At 51.2% G+C, this 18,348-nt stretch overlaps 1 protein-coding gene across 4 annotated transcripts in view; it reads right to left on the minus strand.

The window, feature by feature from the left end:
• Nucleotides 1-9,365: 9,365 nt before the first annotated feature.
• CDH3 (cadherin 3) overlaps nucleotides 9,366-18,348 on the minus strand; it is a 137,598-nt gene continuing 128,615 nt past the window's right edge. For all 4 annotated transcript variants that reach the window (XM_030794865.1, XM_030794867.1, XM_030794868.1 and 1 more), the window contains 4 exons: nucleotides 16,807-17,013; nucleotides 13,310-13,440; nucleotides 12,772-12,918; nucleotides 9,366-10,203 (listed from right to left, as the gene is read on the minus strand). In XM_030794865.1, coding sequence (XP_030650725.1) covers nucleotides 9,994-10,203; nucleotides 12,772-12,918; nucleotides 13,310-13,440; nucleotides 16,807-17,013 — 695 coding nt within the window. In that variant the 3' untranslated portion in view covers nucleotides 9,366-9,993. The remainder of the gene's footprint in view (nucleotides 10,204-12,771; nucleotides 12,919-13,309; nucleotides 13,441-16,806; nucleotides 17,014-18,348) is intronic.

Below are 18,348 nucleotides of genomic sequence, written 5' to 3' on the forward strand. Positions count from 1 at the left end.
CTGCTCCTGGGTTCAAGCAATTCTCCCGCCGCAGCCTCCTGAGTAGCTGGGATTACAGCCATGTACCAGCACACCCGGCTAATTTTTGTATTTTTGGTAGAGACGGAGTTTTGCCATGTTGGCCAGGCTGGTCTCGAACTCCTGACCTCAAGTGATCCACCCACTTCGGCCTCCCACAGTGCTGGGATTACAGGTGTGAGCCACCACGCCCAGCCTTTTTTGGAGAGACAAGCTCTTGCTATGTTGCCCAGGCTGGTCTCAAAGTCTAGAACTCAAGGAATCCTCCTGCCTTGGCCTCCCAAAGTCCTGAGTCTGCATCCTCGGATTCTCTTGGCTCTGCTGCTTACCGTCTGGGCACCACACTAGGTGACTTACTGCAACTCCTGGGGCCTTGGTTTTCTCATCTCTAAAGAGGAACCTGCCTTGAAAGTTTGTAAAGCACCTTTATTCAATTAATCTTTATTGAGTACCTACTATGTGCCAGGCACTACTCTAAGAGTTGGGGATACAGCAGTGAGGAACAGGGACAGACAACCGTGCCCTCACAGAGCTTATATTCAGAGGGAAGAAAGCCACTTAGCAGGACAAAGAGCTAAAATGGATACTATAGTGTGTTGAGAGGTAACACACGTGACAGAAAAGATAAGGTATGGGGCCAGGCATGGTGGCTCACACCTGTAATCCCAGCACTCTGGGAGGCCAAGGTGGGTGGATCACCTGAGGTCAGGAGTTTGAGACCACCCTGGCCAACATGGTGAAACCCCGCCTCTACTAAAAATACAAAAATTAGCCAGGTGTGGTGGTGGGTGCCTGTAATCCTAGCTACTCAGGAGGCTGAGGCAGGAGAATCGCTTGAACCCGGGATGCGGAGGTTTCAGTGAGCTATCATGCTGCTGTACTCCAGCCTGGGCGACAGAGTGAGACTCAGTTTCAAAAAAAAAAGAGAAAGAAAAGATAAAGCACTGGGGGGTGCAGGGCTGCAATTCTAAGGAGGATGCAGTCCCCTTCAGGGCTGGCATCTCTGACAGGCTGACATGTAGGTGATGCCTGAAGGACGTGAAGGAGCCGAGAGAAATCTGGGGGAATGGCATGCCAGGCAGAGGGTACAGCAAGTGCAGAGGCTCTGAGGAAACATGGTTTGATTTGGAGTGAAACTTCGGCATTTTGCCTGGCACATGGTAACTGCTTAATTTGTTCAAGCCCTACTAATTATCTTTTTTTTTTTTCTTTTTTGAGCTGGAATTTTGCTCTTGTCACCTAGGCTGGAGTGCAGTGGTGGGATCTCGACTTGCTGCAACCTCCACCTCCCAGGTTCAAGGATTCTCCTGCTTCAGCCTCCGGAGTAGCTGGGGTTACAGGCGCCCTCTACCATGCCCCACTACCTTTTGTATTTTTAGTAGAGATGGGTTTTCACCATGTTGGCCAGGCTGGTCTTGAACTCCTGGCCTCAAGTGACCGGCCCGCCTCAGCCTCCCAAACTACTGAGATTACAGTCTTGAGCCACTGCGCCCAGCCTATCATTCTTGTAATTAGTGGGCATCGTCTTCCTGGAGTGCCTGGGTCATCAGGTTCCTGGAGGACACACAGAGGCCTCAGCGCCCTGCCCTGTCAGCTATGGGCTGGCCGTGGTTTACCGGACGGACCACAGTGGGGACAGGAAGGGTTGGAACGGAGCCCAGGCATTCCTGACCCACCCAGCCCCTCTCAGATTTCTCCCTGGCCCGCCACACCCCTGCCGCTTGCTGGGCAGTGGGTACGGGGAATGCAGGGGCGGCTCCCCACCCCACCTCTAACTTGGAGAGGGCCTAATACCAAGCGAGGACAAGGCTGGCAGTGACCACCTGGCGATCCCCAACTGCACTGTAGGCTCAGCGCTAAACACTGAGTGCTTTTCCACCGTCGCCTCCTAGGGGTCTCCTTTCAGCTCACTGAGAGGCCAGGCTGGTGAGTCACCCCCACAGTCACCCCTTTAGGGGCTGCTGTCTTAGCCACTGCCCTACCAGACTACGGGGCGCTCTCAGACAGGCTCCCCGGTTCCCCCAGAGGAATCTCATAGCTCCTGCATGCCAGCTCTGCAGCTGCCCACAGGCCCCGACAGGCCCTGCTGTGTCCTCAGGGACTGAGGATAGAGCAGATGAAGAACCAGGTTCTGCCAGCCCTGGGATGGAGCTGAGTCAGGCCTTTTCCAGGGCTCCTGGGACTGGGCCTTGCCCTGAACTCAGCCTCCAGCCCATGCGTGCAGGAGGACACGCAGGACTGGGCGCCTGGGCCCCCCACTCCATACCTGTCCAACCTCATCTCCGTGCACACTCTCGACCCATCTCGACCCGTCCCTCTGCTCCAGCCACACTGGCCTCCCTGCTAAACCCTGCTGACCGCAGGCCTTAGCCCTTGCCATTCCTTTTATGTAGACAGGACACTGCATACTTGCTCCCTGATAGCCTCCAGTCTTTGCCCAAATGCCATCTTCCCAGCAGTGCCTTCCCTGGCTCCTAGAACTGAGCCCTACCTCCAGGCCCTTCCTCCCTAGGCCCCATCCCAGCTCCATTTTCCTCCACGCTTCACCTTTTACTAGACCACGTGTTTTACTAATTTGTCTTGTTTATGGTCTGTTTCTCATTGAAAACTCCCTTGGACTGGGCAGGAAGGGCCTCTACCCTGCCCTTCTGCCCCTCCTCATAGAGCTAAGGAAATGTGACTACTGGCCGGGCACAGTGGCTCACGCCTGTAATCCCAGAACTTTGTGAGGCTGAGGCAGGCGGATCATTTGAGGTCAAGAGTTCGAGACCAGCCTGACCAACATGGCAAAATCCTGTCGCTACCAAAAAATACAAAGATTAGCTGGGTGTGGTGTTTTGTACCTGTAGTCCCAGCTACTCGGGAGGCTGAGGCACGAGAATCACTTGAACCTGGGAGGCAGAGATTGCTGTGAGCCCAGATTGCGCCACTGCACTCCAGCCTAGGCAACAGAGTGAGACTCTGTCTCAAAAAAAAAAAAAAAAAAAGGAAATGTGCCTACTACAACCAGCGTCTTTGTCCCTCAGGCCTTCCCCAGTTCTGTCCCCAGGCAGCCAGCACAGCCCAGGTGTGTACTCCAAGGCCCATGGGGTAGTCAACGGAAGGCTGTATTGGGGGGACAGTGGAGGGAGCTGGGACACGTGGGTTGGGGTGTCACACAAGGAGCCTGGTGGTGCTAGATGGTGCTTGGGCTGGGTAGAGCAGGGCACTGGCCGCTGCTCCTGGGCTGGGACTCACCCTCCCCACGGAGCCACACTCTAGCCCAGTATTCTAGGTGTCTGTGAATTCAGATTTAAATCTGGCTCTCCCAATCACTGTGAGGATACACCTGTCCAAGTAGAAAGATAGAATATCTTTTACTTAGGAGCTTGTGACGTTGATCTTGACGCATTTGGTATGTGGGCCCTACACGTATGTTTACCTGCAGCCCCCATGTTAGCGCTGGGCTTTTTTTTTTTTTTTTTTTGAGACGGAGTCTTGCTCTGTCGCCTAGTCTGGAGTGCAGTGGCACGATCTCGGCTCACTGCAAGCTCTGCCTCCCGGGTTCACGCCATTCTCCTGCCTCAGCCTCCCAAGTAGCTGGGACTACAGGCACGTGCCACCACACTACGCTAATGTTTTGTATTTTTAGTAGAGACGGGGTTTCACCATGTTGGCCAGAATGGTCTCGATCTCTTGATCTCGTGATCCGCCTGCCTCGGCCTCCCAAAGTGCTGGGATTACAGGAGTGAGCCACCGCGCCCGGCTCTCTGGGCTTTTTTACGGTTTTCTGTATTGCTATAACCCTAGCACCAAGAACAGTGTCTTGGGGCTGGGTGCAGTGGCTCACGCCTGTAATCCCAGCAGTTTGGGAGGCCGAGGCAGATGGATCACCTGAGGTCAGGAACTCCAGACCAGCCTGGCTAACATAGTGAAACTCCGTCTCTACTAAAAATACAAAAGTTAGCCAGCCGTGGTGGTATGCACCTGTAATCCCAGCTACTTGGGAGGCTGAGGCAGGAGAATCACTTGAACTCGGGAGGTGGAGGTTGCAGTGAGCTGAGATCGCGTCACTGCACTCCAGCCTGGGGGATAGAACCAGACTCTGTCTCAAAAAAAAAAAAAGTGTCTTGCACAGAACATGTGCTCAATGAAGTTGTTCAACGAATGAATAAAAAAGCCTTAGATGATGCCACATACTCAAGGGGACCCCAGAAGTGGCTAGGAATGCTGTGGCTTTTGTGCTTCAGGGCTAGAGTCTCAGGGTCAGTGAAGCCAACTCCACCTTGCAGGAGGCCATAAGCATCACCTGAAGGGCGCCTTTTAGGGCCTGCCTGCCCTATGGCCCCATCTGCAGCTGGAGTTTATATCCTTAATTGTAAAAAGAGCCCACTTGGCAATCAAGGAGATCTAGACCCCAAAACTGTCTCTGCTGCTTCCTGATCGTATGTGGCCATTAACCTCTCTCTCATTTTCTTTGTTTTTGTTTGAGGCAGGGTCTTGTTCTGTCACCCAGGCTGGATGGAGTGCAGTGGTGCAATCATGGCTCACTGCAGCCTTGACTTCCTAGGCTCAAGTGATCCTCCTCCTCAGCCTCCTGAGTAGCTGGGACCACAGGTATGTGTCACCACACTCAGCTGAATAAAAAAAAATGTTTTTTAAATAGAGATGGGGTCTCACTGTTGCCCAGGCTGGTCTGGAACTCCTGGGCTCGAATGATTTTTCCCACCTTGGCCTTCCAAAGTGCTAGGATTACAGGTGTGAGCCACCACGCCTGGCTGCAATTTCCTTTAAAAAAGGGAACCATCGAACCTCTCCCCAGGGTTGTGAGGCGGGAGAACATGTAACTGACTCCATACTGACTGTCTTCATCAGTGTCCAAGGCCATTCCTGCCACCCAGCTGACTCCCTGTGTGGCATGTGGCAGCCAGTGCCACTGTTCCCTTCCTCTCTCCCTCCCTCCCTGCAGACCTGGCGCTTGGGCTGGGAGCTCTATGGGCTGTGGCAGTGGTTTGAGTGAATGGTGCCCTCTGCTGGGCGTGGGGGAAGAGCCTTCAGGGAAATCATACCTGACACTGGCACTCCCTGCAGGCTGGGCATCTCAGCCAATTCCTCCTGCTGGGAAGTGCAGTTTCCACCCAGGGAGCACTAGCAGGACTTGTGAGTCCCTACACTACCACAACAGTAGTGACAACATGCAGTAGCCTGTGCGCCAGCCACCCTTCCAAGCCCTTGCAGATATTAACTCTTTTACTCGCCCATTTTATTTATTAATTTATGATTATTATTATTTGAGACGGAGTCTCGCTCTGTTGCCTAGGCTGGAGTGCAGTGGCACGATCTCGGCTCACTGCAACCTCTGCCTCCCAGGTTCAAGTGATTCTCCTGCCTCAGCCTCTCAAATAGCTGGGATTACAGGCACGCACCACCATGCCCAGCTAGTTTTTTAATTTTTAGTAGAGACAGGGTTTTGCCATGTTGGCCAGGCTGGTCTCAAACTCCTGACCTCAGGTGATCACCTGCCTCAGCCTCCCAAAGTGCTGGGATTACAGATGTGAGCCACCATGCCCAGCCTACTCCCCCATTTTAGATGAGAAAACGGACACAGAGGTTATGTGGTTTGTCCAAGGCCTCATGCCTAGAAGTGCCAGGATTTGAACTTGTACTCTCCTGGGTGGATTGTTTTAACGGGAGGCCAGAAGGTGGGTTCTGCCTTTAGCCTGGAGGGAGTTGTTCGCTGGAGCTCTCCAGCAAGCCTGGAACTGGACACACGGGGTGTGGGCTGTAAAAGGGGCTTCCCAGGGTGACTGCTCCCACACTTTCAATGGCAGGCCCATCGCCTCAGGGCCCTTTCCTGAGTGGCCACCCCTCAGCAGTCCCCGGGCTGGGTCTTCTCCCTGAGCCCCTTTGTGGGCCCGGAAGTGAGTGAGGGAGGTCCATGCCTAGAATTGGGGGGCCGGGAATTCGGGGCCTCAGCTCCTTACCAACTGTCTAGGAATGAAGAGCATGCCACCCTCCTCAGGCCTCTCTAGGGACTGGGAAATCAAACTGTGGGGACAGGTCCTATCTGTGGCCCCTTTAGTCCCTTTGGGAAGAAAAAAAGATGGTTGGGTCAGTAATGAGGGAAAAGGCATGGTATGAAGTGAGGCCTGGGCGCTGGCCCATCTCTGTCCCCACTGGTGGGGCCATAGGGAGTGCTGTCTTTTGAGCCTCTTTTTCCATCTGTAAAATGTCAGGGATGGATTGGGGCAATTTTCAAAATGCTCTGAATTTGGGGGTTCATAAGAATACAAGCTGGGAGGATGAGGCTAGAGAAGGCTCTCTGGGTACCCCCGACCCCTTCTTCCAGTAAACCTCCACTTTTTTTTTTTTTTTTGAGATGGAGTCGTGCTCTGTTGCCCAGGCTAGAGTGCAATGGCATGATCTCGGCTCACTGAAACCTCTGCTTCCTGGGCTCAAGAGATTCTCCTGCCTCAGCCTCCCGAGTAGCTGGGATAACAGGCATGCCCCACCACACCCGGCTAATTTTTATATTTTTAGTAGAGATGGGGTTTTACCATGTTGGCCAGGCTGGTCTCAAACTCCTGACCTCAGGTGATCCTCCTGCCTTGGCCTCCCAAAGAGCTGGGATTGCAGGCGTGAGCCACCGCGCCCGGCCCAAAAATATTTTTTAACTAAAATACAAAAAAATAGCTGGGCATAGTGGCAGGCACCTGTAATCCCAGCTACTTGGGAGGCTGAGGCAGGAGAATTGCTTGAACTCGGGAGGCGGAGGTTTCAGTGAGCTGAGATCGTGCCACTGCACTCCAGCCTGGGGGAGAGTGAGACTCTGTCTCAAAAAAAAAAAAAAAAAAAAAAGTGTGTGTAATGCATAGGGGAAACAGATCCTGGAAGGAGGCACACCAAAGTGTTGAAACACAAAATTCAAAGGACCGATGGTCCTCATCATGGCCAGCACATCAGTTGTTTCTGGTTAATGTCCACTCTGCGTGGTTGGCGCTGGTGTCTTACCAATGCAAATATTTTTACTTATTACAAGCCCTAAGGATCAGAGTCCTAAGCTTCCATTTTGCAGATGAGAAGCAGGCCCAGAGCGAGAGAGTGACTTAATATTGTCCCCATCACAGAGCCCAGGCTCTGATTCTTTCCAAACCACTCGGGGGCTGGTGACTGGTTCCATTGCCGGGGGACTCTACATCCATCCACCGAGGCCAGTTGAGGCTGGGAAAGGCTGTTTTTCCTCCAAATATCTCAGGGGAGGAAGGCCAGCCTGAACAGGGGCTGCTTGGTTTCATGATTAGCCTCCGCTGAAGATAGAGTTTGATTTATCCAGGCTTCTCTGAAGGGAGTTGAAGATAACGGGCAGCAGGTGTTTGCTAGCAGAGACACCTAATCCTCCCACACTGTCAGCAAAGACAGCCCTGGCAGAGGGGAATCTGAGGCCCCAGCTCAGTGGGAGAGGCAGGAGGTGGCTTTGTCCTGAGGGTGCCATGGACCAAGGACAGGTGAGCTTTCTCATCCGACTTCATCCCCTTTTGTTGTTGAGATAGGGTCTCACTCTGTCACCTAGGCTGGAGTGCTGTGGCCTGATCTCGGCTCACTGCAACCTCCACCTCCCAGATTCACACGATTCTCGTGCATCAGTTTCCCAAGTAGCTGGGATTATAGGTGCATGCTACCACACCCAGCTAATTTTTGTATTTTTAGTACAAAAATGTGTGTGTAGGCTGGGCACGGTGGCTCACACCTGTAACTCCGCACTTTGTGAGGCCAAGGCGGGCGGATCAGGCCAGGCTGGTCTCCAACCCCTGACCTCAAGTGATCCACCCACCTCAGCCTCTGAAAGTGTTGGAATTACAGGCGTAAGCCATGGGGCACAGCCCCAACTTCATTTCCTTTTGGTTTCCCCATCCAGGGTCTGAGGCTTCAGGCTCCTTAGCCTCATCCTTCAGAGTCTTGGCAGCAAACCTGAGTGTGCATGAGCTTCCCATGGAGGGCTTGTCAACCCACAGCAGGGCCCTGCCTAGAGGTTCGGTTTCAGCAGGTGGCACCCATAACTCCAGGTCAGGGTCTGTGCTTTGAGCAGAGGCACTTTACAGAATTAGTCATCCTCATGGAAGGAAATGTTTATTTCAACATCAGCAATTTCCTCAGCTTCACTTCAGATTCTTTTGGCTAATTGCAAAGATGACTTTGAACTTCACATTAACAAGGGCACAAACAGAATCGTTCTATCGCTGCTGCCTAGTCCCGATTCCTGCATTTATGCCCTGGTATTGTCAGGAATGTTCCAATTTCACTGACATCTTGGGTAGGTTCTCTAATTTTGTTTTGCTTGATTTTGATGATGATCAGATGTCATTAAAAAAAAAAAAATACAATGTGGCCATTCTTTAAAGGAGAAAGTCCCCTCAGAGGGTGATTGTGAGGATTTAGAGGAAATAATCGAAGTCCTGTCTGGCCTTAAAAAGTACTGAATAAATGGTAGCTGTTACCAACGAACAAATTGCATGGACCATGTGCCAGATATTAATTCACTTAATCTCCACAAAAACTCCCCATTTTGTAAATGTAAAATCTGAGGCAACTAGAGGTTAAATGATGTGCCAACGCTGGGCACAGTGGCTCACGCCTGTAATCCCAGCACTTTGGGAGGCCGAGGCAGGCGGATCACGAGGTCAAGAGATCAAGACCATCCTGGCTAACACAGTGAAACCCCGTCTCTACTAAAAACACACACACACACAAAATTAGCCGGGCGTGGTGGCGGGCACCTGTAGTCCCAGCTACTAGGGAGGCTGAGGCAGGAGAATGGCGTGAACCCGGGAGGCAGAGTTTGCAGTGAGCCAAGATCACGCCACTGCACTCCAGCCTGGGCGACAGAGCAAGACTCCGTCTCAAAAAAAAAAAAAAAAAAAAGATGTGCTAGCAAGTAGCAGAGCTGGCTGTTCCCCAACCCCTGCCTTTCAACAGGGACCCCTCCAGCATAGAAGAGGAAGTTGTCATGCACTGCCCTGCAGGGAGGGCAGCCGCTGTTCCAGAAGCGACCTTGCTGGGGCTGTGGAGGGGCTCAGCCTTGGGGTAAGAGGTTAACGGTTCTCTCTCATGGAGCAACTGACTTTGCAAAGAGGAGGGCAGGTCTCCCCTCCCTGAGCCCATTTAGGCATTGAAGCTGACCCTGAGTATTCCCTGCCATTGAGAGGCGCTTGGGTGAAGCCAGCAGGGTAAAGAGAGCCCACTCTTTTTGCAGAACTCTGAAAATTCTAAAAACCATTGAATTGTAAACGTTAAACAAGTGAATGGTATGGTATGTGAGTTAGATGCCAATAAAGCTTCTATTTAAAAAAACAGTTCACTCCCCAGGCACCTCTGGGAAAAGTTTCTTTAATAAAAAAGTTCTAGTACATCTACACGGTTGTCCTCACCCTTCATCTACAGCAACGCAACAGGGAAAATAAAAAAGGTGCAACCTAGACACACTCAGTATAAAAATGCAGAGATCCATCCAAACGGGAGGCATCGGGGTCTGGAAACCAGAAATGCAGGACGGCCAGTGGGCCCAGCAGCTCTGGGCTGCGCTTTTGAAGAACTTTCTCCAATGTTTTGAAAATAGCATTAAAAAAAAAATTAAGTTGCACCAGGAGGCCTAAGAAGGTTCCATTCCAGAGAGAAAGTCCATTGTGGGTCGGTCACAGCAGGCCCAGGCCCAGGACACAGGGCTAAGCATTTTACGGCAGGTAAGAGGCTTCTGGAAACTTGGCCTCTGAGGCAACCCTGGCCCAGGTGGAGAGGTTTTCAGTGCTGAAGTCAAACTGCCCTCCATCCTGAAAGGCTAAGGAAGCAACTGCTCTAACGTCAGACTCATAGCCTGTCTCCGCCAAGTTGCTACGGCCGCTGCCTGACAAGCTCCAAAGTCCTCGGCTGAAGGGGGAACTGAGACCCCTTGGAGATGCTCTGTGGCCTGACGTTTGGTCCCCAGCCCTGCAGGCAGGCGGCCTAGTCGTCCTCCCCGCCACCGTACATGTCTGCCAGCTTCTTGAAGCGGCTGCCCCACTTGTTCAGATAATCGTAATCTTGGTCTTGGTCGGAAGCGGAGGAGGTAAGGGAGCTCAGGGACGCGGCGTCAGAGCCGCTGCCCTCATAGTCGAACACCAAGAGGGAGTCGTAGGGCGGGGCTGTGGGGTCCGTGTTAGCCGCCTTCAGGTTCTGCCGCAACAGAGAACAGGTGGTTAGGAGCAGCGGGCAAGCCTCCATTTCCTCCTCTGTGAGCCCCTCTCTCCCCTCCCCTAAGGTTTCGGAGGTTAAAATGAAAGAATGCGTTATTCATGCAGAATTCATTCACTCAGGGACCAGCAGACAGCAAGTGCTCAGTGCAACGCAGGCCAGTGGGTAAGGGCATGGACTGAAATCAGACGGCCCGGGCCAGAACTCACACCACACACTAGCTGTGTGGCCTTGGGCGAGTCCCTTAACCGCTCTATGCCTGTTTCCTTGTCTGTAAAATGACAATACTTTTTTTTTTTTTTTTTTTTTTTGAGATGGAGTCTCGCTGTCGCCCAGGCTGGGGTGCAGTGGCGCGATCTCGGCTCACTGCAGGCTCCGCCCCCCGGGATTCACGCCATTCTCCTGCCTCAGCCTCACGAGTAGCTGAGACTACAGGCGCCCGCCACCTCGCCCGGCTAATTTTTTGTATTTTTAGTAGAGACGGGGTTTCACCATGTTAGCCAGGATGGTCTCGATCTGCTGACCTCGTGATCCCTCCGCCTCGGCCTCCCAAAGTGCTGGGATTACAGGCGTGAGCCACCGCGCCCGGCCGACAATACTTTTTTCTTCCTTTTTTAAAGGATGCATGCCTGTGACACAGCCTCGGGAGGTACTGAGGACATGTGCCTCCTTCGTACAGTTTTAAAGGAACAGATGAATAAGTAAATGAGTAAATACCTGTAAAGCAGTTATTAGAATAGCACCTCGCAACAATAGCTATCATTACCTAATAAATGCTACGTGCTAGGTCAGTAGTTCCCAAACTTAAATTATCTGGAGAATCTTTTACAAATTCTGAAGCCCAGGCCACACCCAGTTCAATTACATCACAATCTTTGGGGGTGAGCCGAGGCATCAGTGGTTTCTGAAGGTGCCCAGGTGACTCCAACATGTAGGCAGGGTCAGGAACCACTGTGCTGGCACTGTCCTAGCTGCCTGCTCATTCAATCCTTGAAGTCTTCTACAGCAGAGGCTCCAAACTTTGCCTCCCAAGTGCAATCACCTGGGATCTGTAATCCAAACCCAGGTAGTCTGGCTCCACAGCATTCACCTGCTGTATGTGTTGAATAAATGAATAAATCATTCCTAATTTTTTTTTTTTTTTAAGATGGAGTCTCCCTTTGTTGCCCAGGCTGGAGTGCAGTGGCGTGATCTTGGCTCACTGCAACCTCCACCTCCCGGGTTCAAGCGATTCTCCTGCCTCAGCCTCCTGAGTAGCTGGGACTACAGGCGCCCACCACCACGCCCAGCTAATTTTTTGTATTTTTAGTAGAGACAGGGTTTCACCATGTTGGCCAGGATAGTCTCAATCTCTTGACCTTGTGATCTGCCCGCCTCATCCTCCCAAAGTGCTGGTGGGATTACAGGCATTAGCCAGTGTGCCTGGCTTTTTTTTTTTTTGAGATGGAGTCTCCCTTTGTTGCCCAGGCGTGGGGGGCGCACGACAAGACATTCAAGCCTATGTAAGAGGCATTGGCGGTCGAGGCGTGGAAAAATATTGAGGCACTGTGTGCATGTTGTTTGTACACGAGACTAGATCTCCTGGACCTTGAAAACAGGACAGGGAGTAGTATGTGAGATAAGGAGCGCTGAACACAGCCTCCTAAAAATGTGGTTTGAGTGTTTTTTTACAAGGCCATATGTGCCTCATACCCGACCGCCAAGAGCCACCTGGTGGATGTCTCTTGTTTGTCTAAATTGTAGTTTAAACAAGCTCTCTCAATAAATACCTGGCAGACAGATCTTAGAGCGACGCTCTCTCAAAGGAACTGCTCCCCGCCCCGCTCAGCTAGAATTGTCTGAGTACTTCACTCTCAGCGTTCATTACAGCTATAAGTTGGACCCAGGTGCGATCTTAGCTCACTGCAACCTCCACCTCCACCATGTTGGCCAGGCTGATCTCAAACTCCTGACCTCAAGTGATCTGCCTGCCTTGGCCTCTGAAAGTTCTGAGATTACAGGTGTGAGCCACTGCGCCCAGCGTCCTAATCATTTTTTTTTGTTGTTGTTGTTGTTGAGATGGAGTCTCGCTCTGTCGCCTAGGCTGGAGTGCAGTGGTGTGATGTCGGCTCACTGCAACCTCTGCCTCCTTGGTTCAAGAGATTCTTGTGCCTCAGCCTCCCGAGTAGCTGGGACTACAGGTGCCCACCACCATGCCTGGCTAATTTTTGTATTTTTATTAGAGACGGGGTTTCGCCATGTTGGCCAGGCTGGTCTTGAACTCCTGACCTCATTATCCACCCGTCTCAGCCTCCCAAAGTGCTGGGATTACAGGCATGAGGCACCGCACCCGGCCCCTCCTAATCATTTTTAACCACTCTGCAAGTGAGTTCTATGGAGGAAGAAACAAACCCCAGAAGTTGCTCAAATAAGCCAGAGGTCACAAGCTGGTTGGTGGTGGAATCAGAATTTGAACCCAGACCCAAGACTCCAGGACCATGCTTGTTCTCCTGTGTGGCTGGTGCTGGGCTTGAATAAAGGGTGGCCCTCGACTGGCCTGCCACGCCTCACCTCGATTATAAAGTTGCCGATTTCATCTGGGTTGGCTGGCCGAGGACGGTACATGGGTGTGGGGATGAAGGTTGGTGCCACGTCATTGCGGAGAACCACCTCCGGCCTGGCCTCCAGACCTCGGTGGAGCTGGGTGATGTCATAGTCCTGTGGGGAAATGCAGGAGAGCAGGTGACTGAGGACTACTGTCCCCCCCCTCCCCTGCCACATACATCTCACCCCACGCCCCCTACCCTTTGGGTACTCTGGCTCATGGGGAGGTCTTACAAGACAGATGAGGTCACAGATTTTGGGAAACCCTCATTTGCATCCTCCCTTATCCTAGCAAATTACACACAGGCTCGAGGTTAACTTGGCTAGGGCCAAAGAGACTACTGCAATGGACCAGAGGAGCGCTGGAGGATGGAAGAAAAGAAAGACGCAGCTTCATGCCAGGGCCTGGTCAACACAGCTAACTTGGTCAGTTGGTTGACCCAACAGCCCTGCCAGTGGCCTTGGGGGCATCCACCTCCCAATCCCAGAGCCCCCAGTGCCCCACCTGGTCCTCTTCGCCACCCCCCTCTTCGCCGTAGTAGAAGACGTTGTCACGCGTGTCATCTTCTGGGAGTAGGAGGGGCTCCTTGACCTTCCGCTTCTTTCTCACCAACAAGAGCAGCACCAGCAAGAGGACTGCAAGGGTTAGGGAGTGTGAGTGCTCCCTCTGTAACCACACAGCGGGCCAAGACCCCCAGGCCCTCAGAGCCCCTCTAACTGCAGACGTCCTCACTCAGTAGCCAGAGCTTAACATGCTGCAATGGCTTCACTTGCACCTAGGAAAACTTCAACTCTTTATCCAGGCTGGCAGGATTTGGTCCCAGCCTATGCCTCCAAGTCCCCCTACCCACTAAGGTCTAGGCATATTGGCCTCCTCTGTGTTCCTTGAATACCCCCAGCAGCTTCCCCTTAAGAACCTTCATACAGGCTCCTTCCTCACCTGGCAGACTCTATGCATACACACGGCTCCCACATGTCAGCTCTCAGCTTATGACACCTCCTCCCAGAAGACTCTGACTTCCTTCTCCCCACCCATAATGCTGTCAGTCTAACCAGACTGGTGGTACTGATCCTTAAGAAAATCTTTTGTCAGGATGTCGGGATGGGAATCTCCCAGCAGATGTTGTCTTTCAATGAGACTCTCTTTTAGTCACCAGATGTCCCCTAATTAGCCACAGACTTCAAGAACAAGATAATGCAACTTTCATAGGGTATAGTAATATAAACTTAGGTGAAATGCAGTGTTGGATTTTTTTTTTTTTTTTTTTGAGACGGAGTCTTAATCTTGTCGCCCAGGCTAGAATGCACTGGCGCAATCTTGGCTCACTGCAACCTCCGCCTCCCAGGTTCAAGCAATTCTCCTGCCTCGGCCTCCCCAGTAGCTGGGATTACAGGCGCCTGCCACCACACTCGGCTAATTTTTGTATTTTTAGTAGAGATAGGGTTTCACCATGTTGGCCAGGCTAGTCTCGAACTCCCAACCTCAAAGTGACCCAACTGCCTCAGCCTCCCAAAGTGCTGGAATTACAGGTGTGAGGCATTGTGCCTGGCCAGATTTTTTTTTTTTTTTTTTTTTTTTTTTTTTTTTTTTTTTTGAGAGGGAGCCTGTTGCCCAGGCTAGAGTGCAGTGTCAGGATCTCGGCTCACTGCAACCTCTGCCTCCCAGGTTCAAGTGATTCTCCCGCCTCAGCCTCCTGAGTAGCTGAGATTACAGGAGCCCACCACCATGCCTGGCTAATTTTCGTATTTTATTTTTATTATTGTATTTATTTTTGAAACAGAGTCTCGCTCTGTCACCCAGGCTGGAATGCAGTGGCATGATCTCAAATTTTTGTATTTTTATTAGAGACGGGGTTTCACCATGTTGGCCAAGCTGGTCTCCAACTCCTGACCTCAGGTGATCTGCCTGCCTCAGCTCCCAAAGTGCTGGGATTACAGGCATACGCCACCGCGCCCAGCCCCAGTGTTGGAATTTTAAAAGGGCCTGGCTTCAGTGATGTGGTCTGAAAGGCTGGCAGGCTCTTTGGACGTGCAGGGAACTGGCCAACTGGTTCCTGGCTGCCTTCCCTGTCATGCCTACACACAGTTAACTCTGTATTAAGAGGGGACCCTCTAGCCATCTCTCTATGGCAGTTCGATTTAAGAGCACACACCACTGCTCAGGATCATTGCTTTTTTGCCTGCTGATGGAACTGCTGTCTGTCCTTGGCCAGACAAAACAGACCCAACCTTCCTTGGGAGTCCACGGGTTCTGAAGATGCACACATGTGGGCTAGATGGTAACCTCTCCTCTCCCGAGTCTAGGGGAAGGCAAAACGCCAAGTGGACTTCTCTGAACCCAGGTCTAACTGCCTACTGACACCTCCACTTGGACTGGCCTGGCAAGTCTCTTCCCATGGTCCTTCCCAAACCGGCAAATGGAAATGCCATGTTTCTCCTTAAGCCGAAAGCCTTGCAATCATCCATGGCTCTTACTCTAATTCCACACATCAATCTGAAGGAACTCTACCTTGAAACATGACCACCTCTGACCACCTCAATGCTGCCATCCTGGCCTGAGCCTCCAATCACCTTTTTACTCCTGGATTATGGCAACAGCCTCCTAAATGATCTCCCTGCCTCCACCTTCGCCCCCATATAGTCTGCTCAGCAGGAATCTTGCACAACTTAAGTCAAATCCCATCACCCCTCTGCTCAAAACCTTCTGATAACTTTCAGTTCTACCCAGAGTCTTAACAATAACCTATGAGGCCTGACACAATGATACCCTGTGCCTGTCACTGCTCTGACCTAATTTCCTACTTCCTTTTTTGTTTTGTTTTTCTAAAGGCAGAGTCTCGCCCTGTTGCCCAGGCTGGAGTGCAATGGTGTGATCTCGGCTCACTGCAACCTCCATCTCCTGGGTTCAAGTGATTCTGCTGCCTCAGCCTCCCAAGTAACTGGGATTACAGGCATGTGCCACCATGCCTGGCTAATTGTGTATTTTTAGTAGAGACAGGATTTCACCACATTGGCTAGGGTGGTCTCAAACTCCTGACCTCAAGTGATCCACCCACCTTGGCCTCCCAAAGTGTTGGGATTACAAGTGTGAGCCACCACGCCCAGCGAAGAGCATGTTCTTGTTGTATTCATGTGATTGATCTCTGACTGACGATGTGTGTTGTCTATGTTAAGACCAAGTCAAAATGTGGAAAAAACAACTGTGATAGGTTCTATCTTTAGAGCCAAGAAATTTGTTTTTAACTAAACATTTCCTCCCACTAGACCAGTAATTTGCAGACTCCAGTATGTATCAGAATGCCTTGGGAGCTTGTTAACATGCAGATTACTGGGTTCTATTCCTAAATTTCTGAATCAGTAAGTCTGGAGCAGGGCCTGAGAATTTGCCTTTCTAATAATAGCAAATTCCTGGTGATGCTAATGCTGTTGGAAACCACCCTTTCAGAACCACTGTGCGGGCCCCTCCAGATGACCTGATGGCAGGGCCGAGTCTGTTTGCTCACCAGTGTATCCCCAAAGCCTGCTACATTCCACAAGCCCCAGAAAGACCTACTGATTGACTGATGCTCCTAGAATTAGGAGTTTAAGGAGTGGGCCAGGAGCAGTGGCTCACACCTGTAATCCCAGCATTGTGGGAGGCCAAGGTAGGTGGATTGCTTGAGCCCAGGAATTCAAGACCAGCCTGGGCAACATAGTGAGGCCCCATATTTACAAAAAATACAAAAATGAGCTGGGCATGGTGGCCCACACCTGTAGTCCCAGGTACTTGGGAGGCTGAGGTGGGAAGATCATTTGAGCCTGGGAGGCAGAAGTTGCAATGAGCCGAGATCATGCCACTGCATTCCAGCCTGGGCGACAGAGTGAGACCCTGTCATAAAAAAAAATTTAAGGAATGGACGGGCAATGTTGGTGGCCTCTTAGTTCCAGGAGTTAAAGTTCAAGGTAGAATCCAGTCTTTTAACTCCCTCATCCTCAGGGAGGGGGTGGGGGCCTGGTACTCACACAGCAGAGCCAGGACAGCCCCCAACACAGGGAGGATGAAACCTCCCTTCCAGCGTGGAGGGCAGGTCTTGACATGGCCGTGGCAGTCACACACGGTGGCCCTGATCACCGTCAGCTGCTCCTTGTTGCCGTGGTCAGACAGAGAAAGGTGCACGTCATATGTGTCCTGCTTCAGGAACTTCTTCAGGGACAAGACCACTGTGTCGCCTGGAGTGAACAGATCATTGATTAGCTGTGGGAACCATCAGTGCGGGGATCTGAGTATACCATGATTAAACTTTGAGAATACAGCTTCCACATGTGGGTAATGGGGAGAAATACTCCACAAGCACACTTTGGAAAATAGCAGTAAAAGCTGATCTTTGGCTAAAGCAAAATTCACCATAATGAAAAGGATTATTGGGATAGAAAAATTAATTTGTCATTTTACTTTTAAAAAAATCGATAATCACAGTATTTTTATAACATGAAGTTTTAAAAGCCATGTCATGCAGGACCAATAACTTCTTTGCATCATTGGCTGCTACACTGTTTTTTTGCTTCAAAAAGAATATTCTTCCTAAAAGATAGCTAACCCATTTTTTTTTTTTTAAGTAAAAGCAACTTTATTAAGAAAGTAAAGGAGGGCTGGCTGGGCGCAGTGGCTTACGCCTGTAATCCCAGCACTTTGAGAGGCCGAGGCGGGCGGATCACGAGGTCAAGAGATCGAGACCATCCTGGCCAACATGGTGAAAACCCTTCTCTACTAAAAATACAAAAATTAGCCAGGTGTGATGGCACGTGCCTGTAGTCTCAGCTACTTGGGAGGCTGAGGCAGGAGAATCGCTTAAACCCGGGAGGTGGAGGCTGCAGTGAGCCGAGATCATGCCACTGCACTCCAGCCTGGCAAAAGAGCAGGACTCTGTCTCAAAAAAAAAAAAAAATGTAAAGGAACAAAGAATGGCTACTCCATAGGCAGAGCAGCTGATCGCTAACCCAATCTTATATGAAACACCCATATTTCTAACTGAACATTCAATTTTTTTGAGACTAAGTCTTGCTCTGTCATCCAGACTAGAGTGCACTGGCGTGATCTCGGCTCACTGTAACCTCCGCCTCCCGCGTTCAAGCGATTCTCCTGCCTCAGCCTCCTGAGTAGCTGAGATTACAGGCACCCGACACTGTGCCCAGCTAATTTTTGTCATTTTTAGTAGAGACAGGCTTTCACCATCTTGGCCAGGCTGGTCTCAAACTCCTGACCTCGTGATCCACTTTCCTCGGCCTCCCAGAGTGCTGGGATTACAGGCGTGAACCACAGTGCCCGGCCTTCAATTTTTTTTTTTTTTTAGACAGTGTTTCTTTGTCACTCAGGCTGGAGTACAGTGGCACGATCTCAGATCACTGCAACCTCTGCCTCATGGGCTCAAGCAATTCTCCTGCCTCGGCCTCTGGAGTAGCTGGGACTACAGGTTTGCACCACTACACCCAGCTAGTTTTTGTATTTTTAGCAGAGGTGGATTTTGTGCTAGGCTGGTCTCAAGCTCCTGACCTCAGGTGATCTGC

The sequence above is a fragment of the Nomascus leucogenys genome, chromosome 2 (assembly GCF_006542625.1).
Source record: "Nomascus leucogenys isolate Asia chromosome 2, Asia_NLE_v1, whole genome shotgun sequence".
NCBI lineage: Eukaryota > Metazoa > Chordata > Mammalia > Primates > Hylobatidae > Nomascus > Nomascus leucogenys.